At 40.4% G+C, this 23771-nt stretch overlaps 1 protein-coding gene across 1 annotated transcript; it reads left to right on the top strand.

Annotated features, from left to right (window-relative positions):
• Positions 1 to 709: 709 nt before the first annotated feature.
• Positions 710 to 23262, top strand: LOC133993451 (ribosomal RNA processing protein 1 homolog B-like). Its single transcript, XM_062432434.1, has 16 exons — positions 710 to 932; positions 4212 to 4294; positions 6020 to 6077; positions 6168 to 6253; positions 6760 to 6821; positions 7682 to 7811; positions 9116 to 9180; positions 10585 to 10799; positions 11915 to 12042; positions 13856 to 13953; positions 14659 to 14678; positions 14770 to 14916; positions 16205 to 17451; positions 18853 to 19017; positions 19472 to 19538; positions 22874 to 23262. Exons 1-16 carry the CDS (start codon positions 806 to 808, stop codon positions 23083 to 23085), a joined length of 2910 nt encoding a protein of 969 aa, XP_062288418.1. The 5' UTR covers positions 710 to 805; the 3' UTR covers positions 23086 to 23262.
• The last annotated feature ends 509 nt before the right edge of the window (positions 23263 to 23771 follow it).

The following is a 23771-nucleotide window of genomic DNA, read 5'->3' as shown; positions in this document are numbered from 1 at the left end:
AATGATCTAATGCTGATTTTATGATTTATGACTGAAATTACACTAAGGTGACTATCTATCTATCTATCTATCTATCTATCTATCTATCTATCTATCTATCTATCTATCTATCTATCTATCTATCTATCTATCTATCTATCTATCTATCTATCTATCTATCTATCTATCTATCTATCTATCTATCTATCTATCTATCTATCTATCATAACAGTGGGATAGCTTAAGAGTGGGCCTTCCTGTACGCGCTAAGAACCAATCCAGATTCTACAGTATTAAAAGTGGAAAATCATGCAGGAATGATTTTGTTTTAGAAGTTCATCAACTATTGTATAAGATGCAGAATAAAGGACTAACAGTTGGCTTCATCCGGGTTCCTGCCCATGTAGGAGTAGAGGGGATATACTGGCAAAACAATCACTTATAATACAAACAGTCAGCAAGGACACTCCCATAAGGCTAAAACATACATAAACACACACACACACACACACACACACACACACACACACACACACACACACACACACACACACACACACACACACACATTAATCTAATGTTCCTCTTCAGGCCAGCAGGTGGCGGTAATGCGCCTCTAAGCTGATTTACAAACCTCCAATATCAAACTTAGAGAAGAAGAAGAAGTGAGCACAACACGGAGCTCTGTGGCGTCATTACTGCGCGTCAACCTGGAGGAAACGTGGGGAGAAGCAGAGAAGAGAAGAGATCAAGAGGATAGAGAGAATAGAGAGAATAGACAGAAGAAAGGAGAGATAACAGAGTGTCTCCACGTGTACCAGAGAGCATGGCGGCCCTTCAGGAAGCAGAGGTGCAGCTGGCTCAGAGACTGGCCTCTAATGAGAAACCCATCAGGAGCAAAGCCATGAAGAAGCTGAGGAAGTACATCAATGTCAGGTCCCAGAAAGCAGCAGGTGAGCTAACACACTCTACTACCTTCTCTGTTCCTGTGAGACAGTAACAGGTTCACACCACAGGCCGAGGTTAAACACCAGTAACTCCTGGTTAAAGGAGACTGGTCCCAGTTAGTCTCATGTTTAGGTTTTAATCAGATACACGCAAACTGTTAGCACACACGTGTTAGCCTCCAGAAGCTCATTGATCAGCTGTTATCTCATTCTCTACTGCATAAAAAACTCTATTACAGTAAAAATACTGCATAAAAAACTATATTACAGTAAAAATACTGTATTAAAAACTCTATTATAGTAAAAATACTGTATTAAAAACTCTATTACAGTAAAAATACTGTATTAAAAACTCTATTACAGTAAAAATACTGCATAAAAACTATATTACAGTAAAAATACTGCATATAAAACTATATTAGTCAAAATACTGCATAAAAACTCTATTACAGTAAAAATACTGCATATAAAACTATATTAGTCAAAATACTGCATAGAAAACTCGACTACAGTAAAAGTACTGCAGTATTACAGTAAAAGTACTGCAGTATTATGAGTGGTGTAGTATGCAGTATTACAGTAAAAGTACTGCAGTATTACAGTAAAAGTACTGCAGTATTATGAGCGATGTAGTATGCAGTATTACAGTAAAAGTACTGCAGTATTATGAGTGGTGTAGTATGCAGTATTACAGTAAAAGTACTGCAGTATTACAGTAAAAGTACTGCAGTATTATGAGCGATGTAGTATGCAGTATTACAGTAAAAGCACTGCAGTATTATGAGTGATGTAGTATGCAGTATTACAGTAAAAGTACTGCAGTATTATGAGTGATGTAGTATGCAGTATTACAGTAAAAGTACTGCAGTATTATAGTGATGTAGTATGCAGTATTACAGTAAAAGTACTGCAGTATTATGAGTGGTGTAGTATGCAGTATTACAGTAAAGTACTGCAGTATTATGAGTGATGTAGTATGCAGTATTACAGTAAAAGTACTGCAGTATTATAGTGATGTAGTATGCAGTATTACAGTAAAAGTACTGCAGTATTATGAGTGGTGTAGTATGCAGTATTACAGTAAAGTACTGCAGTATTATGAGTGATGTAGTATGCAGTATTACAGTTAAAGTACTGCAGTATTATAGTGATGTAGTATGCAGTATTACAGTAAAAGTACTGCAGTATTATAGTGATGTAGTATGCAGTATTACAGTAAAAGTACTGCAGTATTATGAGCGATGTAGTATGCAGTATTACAGTAAAAGTACTGCAGTATTATGAGTGATGTAGTATGCAGTATTACAGTAAAGTACTGCAGTATTATGAGTGATGTAGTATGCAGTATTACAGTAAAGTACTGCAGTATTATGAGCGATGTAGTATGCAGTATTACAGTAAAAGTACTGCAGTATTATGAGTGGTGTAGTATGCAGTATTACAGTAAAAGTACTGCAGTATTACAGTAAAAGTACTGCAGTATTATGAGCGATGTAGTATGCAGTATTACAGTAAAAGTACTGCAGTATTATAGTGATGTAGTATGCAGTATTACAGTAAAAGTACTGCAGTATTATAGTGATGTAGTATGCAGTATTACAGTAAAAGTACTGCAGTATTATAGTGATGTAGTATGCAGTATTACAGTAAAGTACTGCAGTATTATGAGTGATGTAGTATGCAGTATTACAGTAAAAGTACTGCAGTATTATGAGTGATGTAGTATGCAGTATTACAGTAAAAGTACTGCAGTATTATAGTGATGTAGTATGCAGTATTACAGTAAAAGTACTGCAGTATTATAGTGATGTAGTATGCAGTATTACAGTAAAAGTACTGCAGTATTATAGTGATGTAGTATGCAGTATTACAGTAAAAGTACTGCAGTATATGAGTGATGTAGTATGCAGTATTACAGTAAAAGTACTGCAGTATTATGAGTGATGTAGTATGCAGTATTACAGTAAAAGTACTGCAGTATATGAGTGATGTAGTATGCAGTATTACAGTAAAAGTACTGCAGTATTATAGTGATGTAGTATGCAGTATTACAGTAAAGTACTGCAGTATTATGAGTGATGTAGTATGCAGTATTACAGTAAAAGTACTGCAGTATTATGAGTGATGTAGTATGCAGTATTACAGTAAAAGTACTGCAGTATTATAGTGATGTAGTATGCAGTATTACAGTAAAGTACTGCAGTATTATGAGTGATGTAGTATGCAGTATTACAGTAAAAGTACTGCAGTATTATAGTGATGTAGTATGCAGTATTACAGTAAAGTACTGCAGTATTATAGTGATGTAGTATGCAGTATTACAGTAAAGTACTGCAGTATTATAGTGATGTAGTATGCAGTATTACAGTAAAGTACTGCAGTATTATGAGTGATGTAGTATGCAGTATTACAGTAAAGTACTGCAGTATTATAGTGATGTAGTATGCAGTATTACAGTAAAGTACTGCAGTATTATAGTGATGTAGTATGCAGTATTACAGTAAAAGTACTGCAGTATTATAGTGATGTAGTATGCAGTATTACAGTAAAGTACTGCAGTATTATAGTGATGTAGTATGCAGTATTACAGTAAAGTACTGCAGTATTATGAGTGATGTAGTATGCAGTATTACAGTAAAGTACTGCAGTATTATAGTGATGTAGTATGCAGTATTACAGTAAAGTACTGCAGTATTATAGTGATGTAGTATGCAGTATTACAGTAAAAGTACTGCAGTATTATAGTGATGTAGTATGCAGTATTACAGTAAAGTACTGCAGTATTATAGTGATGTAGTATGCAGTATTACAGTAAAGTACTGCAGTATTATGAGTGATGTAGTATGCAGTATTACAGTAAAGTACTGCAGTATTATAGTGATGTAGTATGCAGTATTACAGTAAAGTACTGCAGTATTATAGTGATGTAGTATGCAGTATTACAGTAAAAGTACTGCAGTATTATAGTGATGTAGTATGCAGTATTACAGTAAAGTACTGCAGTATTATAGTGATGTAGTATGCAGTATTACAGTAAAGTAGTGGTTTGGTCCTCTGACTGATATATTATTATTATGACATCATTAGATTATTAATAGTGAAGCATCAGTGTTAGAGCAGCATGTTACTGTTGTAGCTGCTGGAGGTGGAGCTAGTTTACACTACTTTATATACAGTTAGCTAGTTTAGTCCAGTGGTTCCCAACCTAGGGGTGGGGCCCCTCCAAAGGGTCGGCAGATAAATGTGAGGGGTGGTGAGATGATTGTGTTGTTTGTTTCTCTGCAGGAGGATTTACAGGCGATGAGCTGCTCAAACTGTGGAAGGGTTTGTTCTACTGTCTGTGGATGCAGGACAAACCGCTGCTGCAGGTGTGTTTGACCTACAGATGTGAATGATGTCAGATTTATTAGTATGTATGAAATCAACATACAACAAAGTTCATACTGTTACCATGGAAACATTACAGTATGAAAGCACTGGACGCTATAACGCAGTAGTGACAGTGACCAAGCCAACCCTAACCTAACGTCAATAAGGCTTCAAGTTAAGCCATGTTTCACTTCGCCAGGTCTCATTTATTTTTAACATTAGTTCAAACTTTATTATCAGAACAGGTTACCATGGTTACGCATCTCCAACTGACTTGATAATTACATCTCAGTGCATCCAAAATGATAAATACTGCTGTTTATTGAAAGTGTTGTAGATTTTGGAAGAGTGAAGCCGTAGCTTGACACTAACACTTCCTCATCATAAAAAATCCACCAGAACAACTAGATGAATTTTAATGGTTGAAACAACAACAACAACAAAAAGATACAGAGCAGTTGTCCTTTTCCAAAGTTATTAAAGATACAAACAGTAAGAATCGATATTTAAAAGGAGAGCGGTAGAAAAAAAACACACTCCTTCCCTAATATAATATAAATACTTACATTTTAAGTACAAAGAATCAAACAATTAACCTTTTACTTTCCCGCAAATTTGAACTAAAAATACATCAACTTGTAAATATTCCTTTTTTTTTCATTTTAAATCAGCTGTTTTACATATGAATTTAAATTAGAAGCAGGGGAGAACAGGGTTGGTTGTCACATTCATCAGATCTCGGTCTCTAGAGGGCGCTGTTGTTAAAAAGTGTTGTCTGGAGTAAACTGCTGTGTTTATTGTTTTATATCCAACTCTTCAGTGTTTCTCTTCTTTTACACAATGAGTTTATAATAAAACATCATTATCATTAAAAAGTATGAAGAGAGAGCGATAGGTAGGGAGGTTTTTTTCTTAGCTACACCAAAACAAAACATTTGGTTGGTAGCTTTGCTGGTTGCAAAAAATCCCAGTTGGTGATGGTTGTCACATGTTGGTACATATACATATATGGTTTCATATATCTAGTTCTTTCTTTTTATTAAGAGAGTAAAATGAGCAGGAACTTTGTCAGGAAGACAAACAAAGAGCCAGACTCCTCCAGATGTGAAGCTCAGAGCAGTCAGAGAGATAAACTGTATAATATTATTATATAAGGATAAAAAAGGCACTTAACAGAATGATTGTTCCTGTTTATGTTCTCTTGGTGCAGGAGATGTTAGGTTGTTGTATTTCAACGAAACTAAACATTTTAAATCATTTGTAAAGATTATCTACATTTTTTATTTTTCTCCATTAAAATAACACAGAGACAACCAACATCCATGATGTCTTACTACCAACCTCACGATGGGGACGGTTGTCACATATTTGACGGTTCATATCTTTAGAACAGAATCAGCTGAAGGAGAGTAAAACCTCTCTATTGCTACCTGATAATTTAGACTTTCATTACAAATGAAAATGGAATCTATTCAGTTTATGGTTTGTGAGGAATTCAAAGGAAAGTAAAAAGTGTGACTACCAACCCTGTTCTCCCCTATGTTGAATGATGACACATGTTGGGTATGAAGTGTCTAGTAGTTGATTTAAACACTTGTGCCGTAACATGACGTTATGATATCCAAAATCTTAGACGCTATTTAGTCTCATATCATGATATTAATATAATAATAATATATTGATCAGCCCTTGTTCAAGCAGTCTGTACTCTTCTTCTTCTACAGGAGGAGCTTTCAAAAGTGATCTCCAGCCTGATGCACAGCTTCCAAGGCATCGACGCACGTACGTTTCACATGTTTGACTCCATCATGTGATGGCGAAGATGAGTTCATCTCGGCATGTTTTTATTCATTTTTTTGCTGTTTCCTGCAGAGTTGTTGTTCCTGGAGAGTTTCCTGCAGACCTTAAAGAGAGAGTGGACCGGCATCGACAGACTGAGGATGGACAAGTTCTTCCAGGTTCGTCACTCTGGATCTTACATTTTGTTTTCTTATTTTAATTTGTTGCACATAAAGAGAAAACAAAATGCATAATTCAAGAATAATACATAATGGATGCAGAACATTGAGATTAGAAACAAAACAACAATAATTAACCATCAATCAATCAATCAATCTTTATTTGTATAGCGCCAAATCACAACAAAGTCATCTCAAGGCTCTTTACACATAGAGCAGGTCTAAACCGAACTCTTCATGTTTTAATTTTAAAGAGACCCAACATTCACACATGAGCAGCACTTGGTGACAGTGGAGAGAAAAAAATTAGAAGTGTAACAAGAAAGGTGACATATTACAGATATGACCAGTCATGATTATATATCACTTAATTGGTCCATAAAGAATAATATGGTTAATATCTAAAATGGTTTTAGACTGGTGGAATTTCCAATGTTGTCTGTTGAACGGTTCCAACAAAGAGGATTTTTTGAATGTTTAAATTGATGATTTATTTTCTCCTCCAGCTGGTTCGCTTCATGTTCAGACAAACATTTGAGATGCTGAAGAGGAAAGACTGGGACAGCAGGTAAAACATGTCAGAACTTCATCTTTAAAAATCTCTGTAGGTCACATTTATGTCATAACTCTGAGCTCAGACTGTAAATTAGTGTCTGCTGCTCTCTCTCTGTGTGTAAATGAGTATCTGCTGTTCTCTCTCTGTGTGTAAATGAGTATCTGCTGTTCTCTCTCTGAGTGTAAATGAGTATCTGCTGCTCTCTCTGTGTGTAAATGAGTATCTGCTGTTCTCTCTGTGTGTAAATGAGTATCTGCTGCTCTCTCTGTGTGTAAATGAGTATCTGCTGTTCTCTCTCTGTGTGTAAATGAGTGTCTGCTGTTCTCTCTCTGTGTGTAAATGAGTATCTGCTGCTCTCTCAGTGTGTAAATGAGTATCTGCTGTTCTCTCTGTGTGTAAATGAGTGTCTGCTGCTCTCTCTCTGTGTGTAAATGAGTGTCTGCTGCTCTCTCTCTGTGTGTAAATGAGTATCTGCTGCTCTCTCTCTGTGTGTAAATGAGTATCTGCTGCTCTCTCTGAGTGTAAATGAGTATCTGCTGCTCTCTCTGTGTGTAAATGAGTATCTGCTGTTCTCTCTCTGAGTGTGTAAATGAGTATCTGCTGTTCTCTCTCTGAGTGTGTAAATGAGTATCTGCTGTTCTCTCTCTGAGTGTGTAAATGAGTATCTGCTGCTCTCTCTGAGTGTAAATGAGTATCTGCTGCTCTCTCTGTGTGTAAATGAGTATCTGCTGTTCTCTCTCTGAGTGTGTAAATGAGTGTCTGCTGCTCTCTCTCTGTGTGTAAATGAGTATCTGCTGCTCTCTCTCTGTGTGTAAATGAGTATCTGCTGTTCTCTCTCTGTGTGTAAATGAGTGTCTGCTGTTCTCTCTCAGTCTGGTCGGCAGGTTTCTAGAGGTGCTGACGGCTCAGCTCCTGCAGAGCGACAGCGCGGCGCCCAGCGGGTTGCAGCTCCATGTTCTCGACCTCTACATGACTGAACTGGCTGCACTGGGATCAGCTGAGGTACAGGCGCAGGTTTTTTTTTACCACATTTTTCACATTTCAGATAAATAACAGGCAGCACAGAGGAGGGAGCGGGACACGAAGAAAAACATCTGAATGTTGGTTTTTTTGAGTCTGGAGAAAAGAATAAGATGAGATAATCAGTATAAAGTCTCACATCTTTAATATTTTATCCCAAGATGTCGATTTCACAAGGCAGCAAAATACACAAATTGTAAAATAATACGATTTTAAAAGAGAACAAATCAAAACAATTTGATGAATTGAAAATAATTCAGTGTAGGAAAACATGCAAGAACAGACAAACCATATTTAAAGTAGATAAAAGCAACTCAAGGAAAATTTAAAGGTCTTAAAAGTTTGATTTTAAGAGAAAACTGCATCAGCTGACCTGATTTCCTCAAGCAGATTTTATGCTTTACATAAAAGAACGTGACCTCTGGATCCAGAGTCTCACAGCTTTAGTCCTCTGTTTGATTTAATCTACTTTTATGAATAAGAATCTCTGGATACCAACATTTGAATGAACGTCCCACCTGCTGGCCACAGAAACACCAACCAGACAGACAAAGTGCATCTCAAGGTCTGGAAAACACCAAACTGTCAGAGCGTTGGTTGTGCTACTTGTTACCATAGACAAGTTGACGCTCCTGCTGCTGAACGCTGGCAGACTTTAGACCATAGACTGTATACTAAATGGACGTAACATCCGTGACGTCACCCATTGGTTTGTGGACTGCTGCTCGGAGGCCAATAGTATCGGATCTGAGCAGCGCCATCTTGAAAATTTCCGGTGCATGCTGGGAAAAATAAAAACAGGGATTCTACTTATATGGGCATCAGGAGGAGCATGAGGCGCCCTCCTGAACCTGTGAACCAATCAACCTGTCAATCACCACGTAGCCACGCCCTAATGCATACCCTGCTTTATCGTCACATATAAAATCAGGGAGGCCAAAATGTCCCAAATGAACATCATACTGCATTGAAGAAGGCTTTAAACTAGCGATTGAGACCATAAACACATTTTGAAAACGTTTACTGAGGTTAGAAATCAAGTGAGAAGTTGGTGAATTCTCCATTGACTTGTATAGAGACGGAAGTCCTTTTGACACCAAAACGGTCGCCCCCTGGTGGCCTTTTGATAGAATGCAGTTAAGTTAAGTTACTTCCGCGTTGGCCTCATTGCAGAGGACCGGAGCTCCCCGCCTGGTTACGCAGTGTTTCAAGGCAAATATAAGAACTCAACAAGGATCCTTATGGTCTTTGCTCTGTAATGAGTCTTTCTGTTTTTGTCTTCACAGCTCACTGCCGATCAGAACCTGACATTCATCGAGCCGTTCTGCAAAACAGCAGCTAAAACAAAAGAGTAAGTTCACCTGGACTTCGTCCTCTGCTGCTGCTTTTACTGTAATTCTGTCTGTTTTACACCATAAAACGTGTAATTACCAAGTTATGCACAAACAAAAACAAAGTGCATGAGTCTCGTTACATATTCTGCATTTTTAACCCTCACATACTGTTAATACTCTGACTCATAATTAGTCTCTACACCACATTCACATTCATAAATTCCCCATCAGTCATTAATAAACGTTTGATTCATCTTATAGAAAAAAGATTGGATGGATTCACAATCACTATTTTATGGTCCATTTTATAGATTATGAGATTTTTTAAATTTAAAATAAAATAAACACAGGTCAAATTTATACATTTACATATATCAAAATATGTATCAGCTGCACAAAAATGGGAAAAATAATGCATTTTATTTCCATTTTTGTAAACTGTGGGTCACATTAGGAAAAGTCTGACTAAAAAATGTTTATGGGTCAAAATGGATCCTGAACAGCATGTAAAGGGTTAAGGCAGATTTATTTTTATAGCACTTTTCAACAAGGCAATTCAAGTGCTTTAAGTATATATTTATAAAAAAGGACTTATAATATATACTTATAAATTAGGAAGAAGTATATACTTATGAATTATTAGTATATACTTTATAAAGAAGTATAAATATCAGGTTAACAAACCCAAACTGAGCTCAGATCATATAAAAATAGTGTTAAAGTAAAAGTTAGAAGTTAAAATAGAGTAAGACAGATTAAAAGAGGAGAATAACACACATAGACACACACACACACACACACACAAAAAAACACACAGACACACACAAACAAACACACACACACACAAACAGACAGACACAAACACACAAACACACAGACACAAACACACAGAGAGACACACACACACACAAACACAGAGACAGACACACACACACACACACATTGACACAGAGACACACACATACACACACGTAGACACACACACAAACACACACACAGACAGACACACACACAGAGAGACACACACACACACACACACACACAGAGACAGAGACAGACAGACAGACACACACACACACACACAAACACAGAGACAGACACACACACAGAGAGACACACACACATACACACACACACACACAGAGAGACACAAACAGACACACAGAGACACACACACACACACACAGAAACACAGAAACACACACATACATACACACAGAGACACAAACACACACAGACACACACACAAACACACACACAGAGACACAGAGACACACACACACACACACACACAGAAACACAGAAACACACACATTCTTTGGTTTAAATGATAGAAGTAAAGTTAGTCTCAGCTGCTTGAACTCCGTCTATCCAGCTTTGACGTCTAACGGACACTAACAGCTTCTCCTCTGCCGCTGCAGTCGGACTCTCTTCAGAGCGATCTGCAGCAACATCTTCACCACCATCATCGACCAGGCTCCCTACGCCATCCAAGACCTGATGAAGGAGCTGCAGGCGGCCGGGGGCTCGGACTCGGGACAGGCCTCTGAGGAAGAGGAGGAGGAGGAAGAGCAACCGAAAGAGAAAAAGACCAGCGAACCTGTTGATAAGAAAGGCAGCGGCAAGCAGATGAATGGTACGGAAACATTTATAACCTCATATATTATTTGTTTATCATTCATTGAACATTGGCTGTTTGTTCCCCATCGTTCCCAGTCTGCTTCTCCACTGCCAGTACATTAACAGTATTTCACTGTTGGGTCAGTGATGTTTTTATTGTGTCCATGTGGTTTATTTTAAATTTAAAGGGTTAAAATGATAAAATAAACGTATGAATAACTTGCACACCTTCTTCTTTTGTGGACCCAGCATCAAATTTCTGCTTTTAATCCATTTAGAGAGAATATATTAGAGGATTATGGCAAAAATGTCTGAGTGGTGTAACCATAAAAACTTTGTACCAAATAATTCAACTTGCTTAAAAACAGTAAATTGTCAATAAAACACCATATCAACTAGTTTGGCATGATCTTACATTATAACTTTATATTAAATAAAGGTAATGGAATACAATTGTTCTAAATATTACATTTACTCTGGGGAATCAGTTTTCTTTCTCTCCTCCTACTTCTTGTTCTTTCTTCTTCCCTCCTTCTTTCTTTCTCCTTTATCTTTCTTTCCTCCTTTCTTCCTCTCTCCTCCTACTTCTTGTTCTTTCTTCCTTTGTTTCTTTGTTTCTTTCTTCCTCTCTTTCTTCCTCTTTCTTTATTCCTTCCTTTCTGTCCTCCTACTTCTTGTTCTTTCTTCCTTTTTCTTTTTTCCTTCCCTCCTACTTTTTATTTCTTTCTTTCTTTCTCTCCGCCTCCAATTTCTTGTTCTTTCTTTTTCTTCTTCCTACCTTTTCTTTCTTTCTTTCTAGATGGATAAAATATGTAATATTTATCATTCTTTTGTGGTTACACCATTTGACATTTTCAGGAGCATTCAGTCTTACTTTTGGTAAAAAATGGTGCAAATGTCATTTCAAATGATATAAAACCAACAAAAATACTAAATGTACATTTTAACAAACCTGATGCTGCTTTTAAAACTAGTTTAACTGATTTATGAATTCATCATCTTACCGACATTTATTTATCACTGATCCTGGTGAAATAATTTCAGCTCGAACTTTTTTTTATATCAGTATAAAATTGTTTTGGTTTGTCACTGCTTCAAAACTAAATTGTGTTGTTTGTCTTTTGCTTTCAGGTCGTAAATCACATAAAAATGATGATGATGATGATTTTGATGATGATGATGATGATGATGACCTTCTTCACCTGGAGGAATCAGACTCGGAGCTGCCGGATGACGAAGACATGGGACCAGTTCTTCAGGTGAAGGCTGCTTCAAAAAAAAAAAAAAATTATTAAAATGTATTTCTATTTGTGATTTTAATTGGATTAAATTAGACAAACAGCAATGATTAGTTGATCAACATAAAATTAATTGGAAAGTATTTAAATAATCAAGTAATAGTTTGAGCCTTTTTTTTAAAGCAAAATATGCCTATTAATTAAAAATAAATATTTGAAAGTGTATTTTTTCTCTCTTTATTTCCTTTTGGATCTCCAGACCAGCTGCACATTTGAAAGTGAGAAAAAATAGCAGAATAAAATTAGTCATAGAACATAAAGTTACAGCTGTAATTTAAAAAGTTTAAGACATTTACATTTTGGAAAACATTTTTACATATTATAAATTAATTAAATACATATGAAGCAAACTAGCTGCTACTCTCATGCTGTGTACAACACTGAACAGAGTTTTCTTCTCAACACTTTCACAACTCGTTTCTTACTGACTCTACAGCACCACCTGGTGGCCGATTGAACCAACTGCAATGCAAATTAAACCATTATAGCAGCGATTCAAAAGTATAACATTTTAAAGTATTTTCATTTGTGTTCATTTTGGAACGTCAGGTAGGTAGGAAGGAAGGAATGAGGGAGGGAATGAGGGAAGGTAGGAAGGAAGGAATGAGGGAAGGTAGGTAGGAAGGAAGGAATGAGGGAGGGAATGAGGGAAGGTAGGAAGGAAGGAAGGAATGAGGGAAGGTAGATAGGAAGGAAGGAATGAGGGAAGGTAGGTAAGAAGGAAGGAATGAGGGAAGGAAGGAAGGTAGGTAGGAAGGAAGGAAGGAATGAGGGAGGGAATGAGGGAGGGAATGAGGGAAGGTAGGTAGGAAGGAAGGAATGAGGGAAGGTAGGTAGGAAGGAAGGAATGAGGGAAGGTAGGTAAGAAGGAAGGAATGACGGAAGGAAGGAAGGTAGGTAGGAAGGAAGGGATGAGGGAGGGAAGGAAGGAAGGAATGAGGGAAGGTAGGTAGGAAGGAAGGAATGAGGGAAGGTAGGAAGGAAGGAAGGAATGAGGGAAGGTAGGTAGGAAGGAAGGAATGAGGGAAGGTAGGTAGGTAGGAAAGAAGGAAGGAATGAATGAGGGAAGGAAGGTAAGTGGGTAAGTAGGTAGGTAGGAAGGAAGGAAGGAAGAAAGGTAGGTAGGTAGGAAAGAAGGAATGAATGAATGAGGGAAGGAAGGTAAGTGGGTAAGTAGGTAGGTAGGAAGGAAGGAAGGAAGAAAGGTAGGTAGGTAGGAAAGAAGAAAGGAAGGTAGGAAAGAAGGAAGGAAGGTAGGTAGGAAAGAAGGAAGGAAGGTAGGTAAGTAGGAAGGAAGGAATGATGGAAGGAATGAAGGAGCTTTCTGGAGCTGTGGGGTTTATTGTAGAACCATTAGAGCCATCAGTCTTCACTGCTACATCATAAAAAGAAATCCTCATAACTACTATCTTATTAAAACTATTAACTATTCATTTCACTAAAACACATGTCAATAGATACGGAGATAATCTGACCCAGAACAGCCTCAATGGACAAACATTTGGAGCATCTATACAAAATATAACATTTAAACATATTTTCATTTTTGTGCATTTTGGGCCACTTTAAGAAAAGTCATCAAATTTAGAAATAAAAGACATTTGGGGCGTTTTATAAGCTGTTAAATTAAACCTGAACAGGAAGTAAGGGGTTAAAGAGAGTTCATCAGTGTGTTTATTCAGATTTTTCTTTCCTTCATGGCCCAGTTTTTTGAAATGACTGTTTTTTATTTATTTTTTGGCTCCAGTGTTTGACGTGTTGTGTGTTTTTATAGTTCGATTATTCTGCTCTGGCTGACAAACTGTTCGGGTTGGCGAGCCGCAACAGCACACCGAGCCTCAACCGACAGAGACTCTACAAAATCATCAAAACGTGAGTCAAAGTTCAAACACTTTAAAATGAGAGAAAACTAGAAAAACTACAGCATTCAAAGACGAGTTCAGCGTCTGAGTCAAATCTTCATCTTCTATGTTTCAGTGTTTCTAGTACCAAAGTCTTTGTGTTACTATGGTTACAGCACAGCTCAACAGGAAACACTGAGAGCGAATCTGATGCTAAAAACACTGTAAATACTACTACTGGTAGTACTACTACTACTACTACTACTACTACAAAAAGTACTACTACTACTACTACTACTACTACAAAAAGTACTACTACTACTACATAAAGTACTACTACTACTACATAAAGTACTACTACTACTACTACTACATAAAGTACTATTACTAATACATAAAGTACTACTACTGCTACTACTACATAAAATACTACTACAAAAAGTATTACTTCTACTACTACTACTACTACTACATAAAGTACTATTACTAATACATAAAGTACTACTACTGCTACTACTACATAAAATACTACTACAAAAAGTATTACTTCTACTACTACTACTACTACATAAAGTACTCCTACTACTACTACATAAAGTACTCCTACTAATACTACATAAAGTACTACTACTACTACATAAAGTACTCCATGTGTCAGATATCTCTCGATATGAACTCAGACTGAATGAAACATGTTAAATTCACTCTACTGTATTTTCTTCTTCTTCTCTCTCAGGCTGCGGGACCTGAGTGAAGGTAGGAGCTGATGATGTCATTATTCCTTCTTTACTGTTTCTTCTATTATCTATTAAAGCAGAATCATTATAACCTCCTGTTTTCCCGTCAGGCGTCTTTCCTCAGGATGAGTATCCAGACGAGGTCTCCACAGACGAGGACGACGACATGTTCGGAAGCAGGAAGAGGATGAAGAGGGGAGGAAGACACACGGGGGAGGAGGATGATGATGGAGCCCCAGCAGCCAAGAAGAAAAAAGGTGCTTCATGATATTTTGTTTAAAAATATATAGACTGCATTTTATGTATATTTGATCCTTTTTCCTAATTCAAGTTTATTCCCTCCTTTCCTTCCCTCCTTCCTTCCTTCCTTCCTTCCCTTCCTTCCTTCCTTCCATCGGTCCTTCCTCCCTCCCTCCTTCCTTCCTTCCCTCCTCCCTTCTCCCTTCCTTCCTTGCATCTGTCCTTCCTCCCTCCCTCCTTCTTTCTTTCTTTCCTCCCTCCTTCCTTTCTTCCTTCTTTCCTCTGTCCTTTCTCCCTCCTCCCTCCTTCCTTTTTCCTCCCTCCTTCCTCCCTTCCTTCCTTCCATCTGTCATTCATCCCTCCCTCTTTCTTTCTTTCTTCCTTTCTTTCTTTCTTTCTTTCTACCATTTACTTGAAGTAGCTGGTGATTACTTTAATCACTGCAGCTCTTCTCCTGAGTTAATAACAATAGAAGTTGAATATGTCTGATTAACTAGTGACTTCAGTTATTCTGTAAGAAATGAATCAACCTTTAAATTAGATGAGGAATTCTTTCCGTGTGTTTTCCTCAGAGTCTGTTTTAATAACCACACATGTTATTGCTGCTCCTCCTCATCCTCCTGCTCCTTCTCTTCCTCCTCCTTCTCTTCCTCCTCCTTCTCTTCCTCCTGCTCCTCTTCCTCCCCCTTCTCCTGCTCCTCTTCCTCCCCCTCCTCCTCCTGCTGCCCCTCCTCATCCTCCTGCTCCTTCTCTTCCTCCTGCTCCTTCTCTTCCTGCTCCTTCTCTTCCTCCTGCTCCTCCTCCTCCCCCTTCTCCTACTCCTCCTCCTCCTGCTCCTCTTCCTCCCCCTCCTCCTACTGCTTCCGCTGCCCCTCCTCATCCTCCTGCTCCTTCTCTTCCTCCTGCTCCTCTTCCTCCCCCTTCTCATACTCTTCCTCCTCCTGCTCCTCTTCCTCCCCCTCCTCCTCCTCCTCCTGCTGCCCCTCCTCATCCTCCTGCTCCTTCTCTTCCTCCTGCTCCTCTTCCTCCCCCTTCTCCTACTCCTCCTGCTCCTTCTCCTCCTGCTCCTTCTCTTCCTCCTGCTCCTCTTCCTCCTGCTCCTCTTCCTTTTCCTCCCCCTTCTCCTACTCCTCCTGCTGCTCATCCTCCTGCTCCTTCTCCTTCTCTTCCTGCTCCTTCTCTTCCTCCTGCTCCTCTTACTGCTTCTCCTCCTCCTCCTCTCCCTTCTCCTCCTGTGTGTGTTTTCCTCTGTTTTAATCCTATTTAATAACCACACATGTTGGATTTATGTCTCTGCTGCTTCAGGAAAGAAAAAGGAGGCGTCGTCACTCAGCCAAAGCAAAGATGGCAGCGAAACGGCAGACATGACCTCAAACGACGACGACAAAAAGAAGAAGAAAAGGAAGAAGAAGAAGAAGAAGAAAGTAGCGGCGGCCGGACAGGCTGAAGGTGCAGCCGGTGAGGAGAAGTGTGAAGCTAAAGAAGGTTCAGAGACGCAAAACTCAGTCTCGTCGGTTAAAGTGACAGAAGCGGCGACACCGGAGGGCGAGTCAGAAACTCTGCTGCTGGTGGAGGTGAAGAAACAGCCGGCGGTGACGGTCACAGACGAGGACCAACCAGAGGTGGCGGAGGAGCAGCAGACTGATGTTATCCAGGCAGTAGAAGCTACAGCAGAGACGGAGGTGTCTTCTGAAGCTGATGGTGCCGCCTCAGGGAAGAAGGATGAGGAGGAGGAGGGGTTGAAAGCTGAGACTGATGCAGAGTCACAGGTGAATCCAGAAGAAGAGATCACACCTGAGACTGAAGCCACGACCCCCGCCAAGAAGAAGAAGAAGAAGAAGAAGGATGAGGAGGAGGGGCTGAAAGCTGAGACTGAGGCCGAGTCACAGGTGAGTCCAGAAGAAGAGATCACACCTGAGACTGAAGCCACGACCCCCGCCAAGAAGAAGAAGAAGAAGAAGAAGGATGAGGAGGAGGAGCTGAAAGCTGAGACTGAGGCCGAGTCACAGGTGAGTCCAGAAGAAGAGATCACACCTGAGACTGAAGCCACGACCCCCGCCAAGAAGAAGAAGAAAGGCCAGAAGAAGATGGAGGAAGCTGAGGTTGGATCACAGGTTAGTCCAGAAGTAGAAGAAGAAGAAGCATCACAAGAAACCGCCGCAACGCCGCTTAAAAAGAAGACGAAGAAGAAGCAGGCGATCACGCAGGAGGAGGAAGTGGATCAGAAGCCCGACGATATGACCGTCGAGTCTTCAGCCGCCGCAGAACAAAGCGCAGCAACACCACTGAAGAAGAAAAGGAAAAAGAATCAAAAAGAATCAACTGAAACCCCCGAGGTAACGCAATCGACACCAGCGAAGAAGAAGAAGAAGAGTCGGACGCCAGCAGCAGCAGTAGAGGAGGTCGGCGGCGGCGACGAGGAGGAAACCAAAGCGGTCGCTTCCTCCGCGACACCAGCCAAGAAGAAGAAGAAGAAGATCATTCCCGTCACGTTTGAGTACGAGGACGACGAGGTCGAGGCGGCGATCAACGGCCTCGCAGAAGAAGAAGCGGTGAGTTTAAAATGACCTGAAACGAACAGTCGGAGCCGCCGAAAAACTGACGGGCTGAAACTAATTAATCAATTAGCTGATTGGTCCTTATTATGTCAGAAAATGGTGAAAAAATTTGATAATTATTTGATAGATATATATATATATATATATATATATATATATATATATATATATATATATATATATATATATATATATATATATATATATATATAATATAATATAATAACAAGAGCAAAATATATATAAAAATATATCCACATGGGTTAGTTAGACTATATTAATCATATTTCTTCTAAACATGTTTATTAGCACTGTTTTCCATAATGCATCTGTGTAGCTGTAGCGCTATTATAGTTACCATGGCGACACCGTGACTGAGTTTAGTAGCTATAATGATGTTAATGAGATTTCTCGTCTGGTTATCGGCAGAACTGCAGCCAAGAGCGCAGAATAAGAAACTGTGTTCTGATCCACAATGATTCGTTTGATTTGACGTGAAGCCATACCTGGTGGTAACGATGTAATTCAGTCGGTATCATTAAAAGTGGCGACCTCGGTACACAACCCTAGAGTTCCGGTCCTCTGAAATGTTGCCGACGCGGAAGTAACTTAAAACTGCATTCTATCAAAAGGCCACCAGGGGGCGACCGTTTTGGTGTCAAAGGGACTTTGTCTCTATACAAGTCAATGGAGAATGGACGTAACATCCGTGACGTCACCCATTGGTTTGTGGACTGCTGCTTGGAAGCCAATAGTTTTGGATCTGAGCAGCGCCATCTTGAAAATTTCAGGTGCATGCTGGGAAAAATAAAAACAGAGATTCTACTTACATGGGCATCAGGAGAAGCATGAGGCGCCCTCCTGAACCTGTGAACCAATCAACCTGTCAATCACGACGTAGCCACGCCCTAATGCATACCCTGCTTTATCGTCACATATAAAATCAGGGAGGCCAAAATGTCCCAAATGAACATCATACTGCATTGAAGAAGGCTTTAAACTAGCGATTGAGACCATAAACACATTTTGAAAACGTTTACTGAGGTTAGAAATCAAGTGAGAAGTTGGTGAATTCTCCATTGACTTGTATAGAGACGGAAGTCCTTTTGACACCAAAACGGTCGCCCCCTGGTGGCCTTTTGGTAGAATGCAGTTTTAAGTTACTTCCGCGTTGGCCTCATTTCAGAGGACCGGAACTCCCCGCCTGTATCAGACTCAAATATCCAGTATCAGTCGAGCCCTAGAAAAAATGTTGATCAGTGTTTCCCAAAAGTCAAAATGATGTCTCAGTTTAGTGTCATAGAGGTAAACCAGGCTGGAATCAATCAGTCAAAATGATTAATCGATCATCAGAATAATTGGTGATTTAATTTTCTGTCTGTTTTTCCACTGCAGGGTGTTGAGGAGCTGTCAACACCTCTGACCTCTAAAAAGACAAAAAAGAAGGCGAGGACTCCCTCAGGATCAGACTTTGTCACCTTTCAGAGCAAAGCCGCCGTCCCGAAGCCGCTGTTCTGCAAGACTAAAAGAAGCCCCGGCACCCCTTCTGCCAAAAAGAAGGTTGGTTAATCAATCAATCAGTTACCGTGGGCAACAGAGTGAACAACTGATTTAATTAACTGCTTCATCAGGAATTATTGCTGCTCCTCCTCCTGCTTCTCCTCTTCCTCCTCCTGCTGCTCCTCCTGCTCCTTCTCTTCTTCCTCCTGCTGCTCCTCCTCCCCCTTCTCCTCCTGCTGCTCCTCCTCCCCCTTCTCCTCCTCCTGCTGCTCCTTTTCTTCTTCCTCCTGCTGCTCCTCCTGCTCCTTCTCTTCTTCCTCCTGCTGCTCCTCCCACCCTTCTCCTCCTGCTTCTCCTGCTCCTCTTTCTCATCCCCCTCCTTCTCCTCTTCCTCGTCCTGCTTCTCCTCCTCCTCCACTGTGCAGCTCTGCTCTTTTCTTCTCCTCGTCATGTTGCAGTAAATAATGTTGTCCTATATTTATCTTTGACTCTTTTGTTTGTTTTGATTTCACAGAAGAGCCAAACTCCCAAATCAGAGTCTAAGAAAGTGACCTTTGGCCTGAAGAATAATAAAACAGCTGGTAAGAAATATAATCTGATTATAGACATTTCACTTTAAATGCCCTTATTTAACATTTATAAGCAGTTTACATTAATAAATGGTTTATAACACACTTTAATGTAGGTATAAGCAGATAAAGGGACATTTTAAAGTGTTTATTCATTTACAGTACATTTATCTACAAGTATAATATCTTATTATATTAAAATAATAAAGTAAGACAATTAACATTAATTACTTCATTCATTTCAAACTTCCCTCATTTTAAGTTGTATTGTTTCCATCTCTTCCTCCTGCTCCTCTTCCTCCCCCTTCTCCTCCTCCTGCTGCTCCTCCTCATCCTCCTGCTCCTTCTCTTCCTCCTGCTCCTCTTCCTCCCCCTTCTCCTCTTCTTCCTCCTGCTCCTCCTCCTGCTGCTCCTCCTCATCCTCCTGCTCCTTCTCCTCCTGCTCCTTCTCTTCCTCCTGCTCCTCTTCCTCCCCCTTCTCCTCTTCCTCCTCCTGCTCCTCCTCCTCCTCCTGCTTCTCCTCCTGCTCCTTCTCTTCCTCCTGCTGCTCTTCCTCCTTCTCTTCCTCTTCCTCCTGCTCCTGCTTCTCCTCTTCCTCCTCCTGCTCCTCCTCTTCCTCCTGCTCCTGCTTCTCCTCTTCCTCCTCATGCCCTTCCTCTTCCTCCTCCTGCTCCTCCTCCTCCTCCTCCTGCACTTCATTAATTTCAAACTTCCCTCATGTTAAGTTGTATTGTTTCCTTCTCTTCCTCCTGCTCCTCTTCCTCCTCCTCCTCCTTCTCCTGCTGCTCCTCCTCATCCTCCTGCTCCTCCTCCTGGTCCTCTTCCTCCTCCTCCTCCTCCTCCTGCTGCTCCTCCTCCTCCTCCTCCTCCTGCTGCTCCTCCTCCTCCTCCTCCTCCTGCTGCTCCTCCTCCTGCTCCTCTTCCTCCCCCTCATTTCAAACTTCTCTCATGTTAAGTTGTATTGTTTTTATACTCAGTTTATTTAAAATAAACAATATAATTACATTGAGATATGTGTAGAGTTGACTCATAAATGCTGAGTTGATTAATCGATAAGTAGATCGACTGAAGATTAATCGACATGAATTTTGATGATTGATTGTTACTTCTTTTTTTTTAAAGGAAATTTCCCCAAACATTCTTTATTTTCATTTTTTGTTACAGTAAAGTTGAATATCTTCGTTCTGAGTTGTGATATTTTGGAGATTATTGTCAGTAAATTGTCTGACGGACATTTTTCACACCAATGAATCAATTATATCTTAAAATAATTAACAGTGAAAATAGTAGAAACAAATTCAAACCAAAGCTGCAACTGTGAATGAAACGATATTTTAAAATTAGTAATTTATTTGGTAACCATGGTAACACGCATGCAGCTCAAAGTAGCAACCACCCAGTGTGAATCCAGCCCATAATATTCAACACAACACATCTCATGATCGTCATCTTTTGTCCGTCAGTCAAAGAATATAATTAACGTCACAGCAGGCTCATTAATTAGCGGGATGATGTCACCGAAACTGTCCAATCAGTGAGTGACCTGTCAGCTCATGTGCCTTCATGATGACACTTCTCGTCTTGTCTGCAGTAAATTCAGTGTGAACATGAAGTCAACTAGAAATAAAAGCTGTGCTCTTTGGTCCGGACCAGCTGTGAGAGGAGACGCGCTCCGAGTCTGAAGACAGACATTTTGAATGAATGAGATGATTAAATAAAGATAAATGAGGGAATTTTAAAAAGGTGTTCATCCCTCCATGGCAAGGAGCACTGAGGCTGTTCTGACTGCATACTGAGACACCTCATGCTGCTTTCTCCTCCTCCTCCTGCTCCTCCTCATGCTTCTCCTCCTGCTCCTTCTCTTCCTCCTCCTGCTCCTCCTCATCCTCCTCCTGCTCCTTCTCCTCCTGCTCCTTCTCCTCCTGCTCCTTCTCTTCCTCCTCCTGCTTCTCCTCATCCTCCTCCTGCTCCTTCTCCTCCTGCTCCTTCTCGTCCTCCCCCTTCTCCTCCTCCTCCTCCTCCTGCCCCTCTTCCTGCTTCTCCTCCTCCTCCTCCTCCTGATCCTTCTCCTCCTGCTCCTCCTGCTCCCTTTCCTCCTGCTTCTCCTCCTCCTCCTTCTCCTTCTCTTCCTCCTGCTGCTCCTCCTCCCCCTTCTCCTCCTCCTCATTCTCGTCCTCCTGCTGCTCATGCTGCTCCTCCTCCTCCTTCTCCTCTTCCTGCTGCTCCTCCTCCTCTCCCTTCTCCTCCTCCTCCTGCTTCTCCTCCTGCTCCTTCTTTTCCTCCTGCTGCCCCTCCTCCCCCCTTTGCTCCTCCTGCTCCTCCTCTTCCTCTCCCTTCTCCTCCTCCTCCTCCTGCTGCTCCTCCTCGCCCTTCTCCTCCTCCTGCATTTTAAAAAAGGTGTTCATCCCTCCATGGCAAGGAGCACTGAGGCTGTCTGCATACTGAGACACCTCATGCTGCTTTCTCCTTTCATTTGTTGCCCGTCTGTATGTAACATTGCTGCTTCATCAAGCTGTAAAAGTGACAGACCGATGTGACGGTTACAAAGAGAGGGAGGCGATGGTGAGGAAGGAGACGTCCTAAATGCTCAATCACTGAATGACCGTGATAAAAATGGAGTTGGAGTACTTCAGTCTGGCGTGAAACAGTTTCCACAACCTGAGTTAAACATGAAATTCAAGACATTTTAATGCAAAGTTGTGTCAGAACGTTAAAGCTCCTGCTGCTGAACGCTGGCAGACTTTAGACCATAGACTGTATATAAAATGGACGTAACATCCGTGACGTCACCCATTGGTTTGTGGACTGCTGCTTGGAAGCCAATAGTATCGGATCTGAGCAGCGCCATCTTGAACATTTCCGGTGCATGCTGGGAAAAATAAAAACATGGATTCTACTTATATGGGCATCAGGAGGAGCATGAGGCGCCCTCCTGAACCTGTGAACCAATCAACCTGTCAATCACCACGTAGCCACGCCCTAATGCATACCCTGCTTTATCGTCACATATAAAATCAGGGAGGCCAAAATGTCCCAAATGAACATCATACTGCATTGAAGAAGGCTTTAAACTAGCGATTGAGACCATAAACACATTTTGAAAACGTTTACTGAGGTTAGAAATCAAGTGAGAAGTTGGTGAATTCTCCATTGACTTGTATAGAGACGGAAGTCCTTTTGACACCAAAACGGTCGCCCCCTGGTGGCCTTTCGATAGAATGCAGTTCTAAGTAACTTCCGCGTTGGCCTCATTTCAGAGGACCTGAACTCCCCGTCTGCTTTAGACTCAGTTGACTTGAATGTTCATTTTGTCTGACGTGCTGCTTTTTTTTTTTCAATCTGTGCAGAGTTTAGGAAGAATGATCGCAGCCTGCTGGTGAGTCCGGACGGGTCGTCACGAGTGCCCTTTGACCCCCAGCAGAAACCCAAGTGTGGGGTCTTAAAGTCTCCTCCCACGCTACGTTCCTCCAGTGTCAAAAAAACACCCAACAAGAAGAAGAGCTTGACGACTCCAAAGAGCACGCCGAAACGCAGAATGACCGCGGCCGACTTCTTCTGAGATCCCGCCCCCTTTGACGGACTGCAGATGCAGACGTGAAGCTCTCTGAACTCTTTTGTAACATACTGGTTTAAAACATCCTGTTTTGGAGAGATATAAAGAAGTATTTTTTATGTTTATCTGATGCCATTTGTCTCTTTGAGTGACATTTTAATAAAGTTACTCGATTTCAGTTTTTCCAAGTTACACATCTTGTGTTTGTGTGTCTGAATTCAATCTATCATATATTACAGTTTGACAGGAACAATTTTGAATGTGAGGAAATTATATTTTGGGGAGAAAATGTTTTTATGCTTTTAAGAAAAGAGTAAATTGAACAAGTTTGCATTTTTTAATAACTTGAGTAAAATTCTATTAACGCAAAGTGTCAGAACATGTAAAAACAACAACGAATGGTATACATGTACATCTGTGTAACTTGTTAACAAAGATTATGTTAACATTGTTGAATGTAAGAAAGTCTTTCCTTCCTGATGAAAACTCTTACTTTAATTAAAGTGCGTGCGTATTAGCAACAAAATGTAGTTAAAGTATCTGCAGTAAAGGTTTTAAGAAAAGTGAACATTTATTTTATATTTATGCAGAATGCCCCCGAGTGGAAGTGTGTATTGAAAACAGTAATGGACCAAAGAGTGAGCCTTGTGGCAAACCCCAGGTAAGCTGGGTAGTGGAAGCTTTACAGAGAA

This window comes from Scomber scombrus, chromosome 13 (genome assembly GCF_963691925.1).
Source record: "Scomber scombrus chromosome 13, fScoSco1.1, whole genome shotgun sequence".
In the NCBI taxonomy this organism is placed as follows: Eukaryota; Metazoa; Chordata; class Actinopteri; order Scombriformes; family Scombridae; genus Scomber; species Scomber scombrus.
The sequence above is the reverse complement of the archived record's forward strand: the minus strand, read 5'-3'. Positions and strand labels throughout refer to the sequence as shown.

Bases quoted from the DNA above. Each gene is read 5' to 3' on its own strand.
- LOC133993451 (XM_062432434.1), top strand. From the start codon at position 806: ATGGCGGCCCTTCAGGAAGCAGAGGTGCAGCTGGCTCAGAGACTGGCC. The intron at 933-4,211 runs GTGAGCTAACAC...GTTTCTCTGCAG, and splicing joins CAGGTCCCAGAAAGCAGCAG to GAGGATTTACAGGCGATGAG. The intron at 6,822-7,681 runs GTAAAACATGTC...GTTCTCTCTCAG, and splicing joins AGGAAAGACTGGGACAGCAG to TCTGGTCGGCAGGTTTCTAG.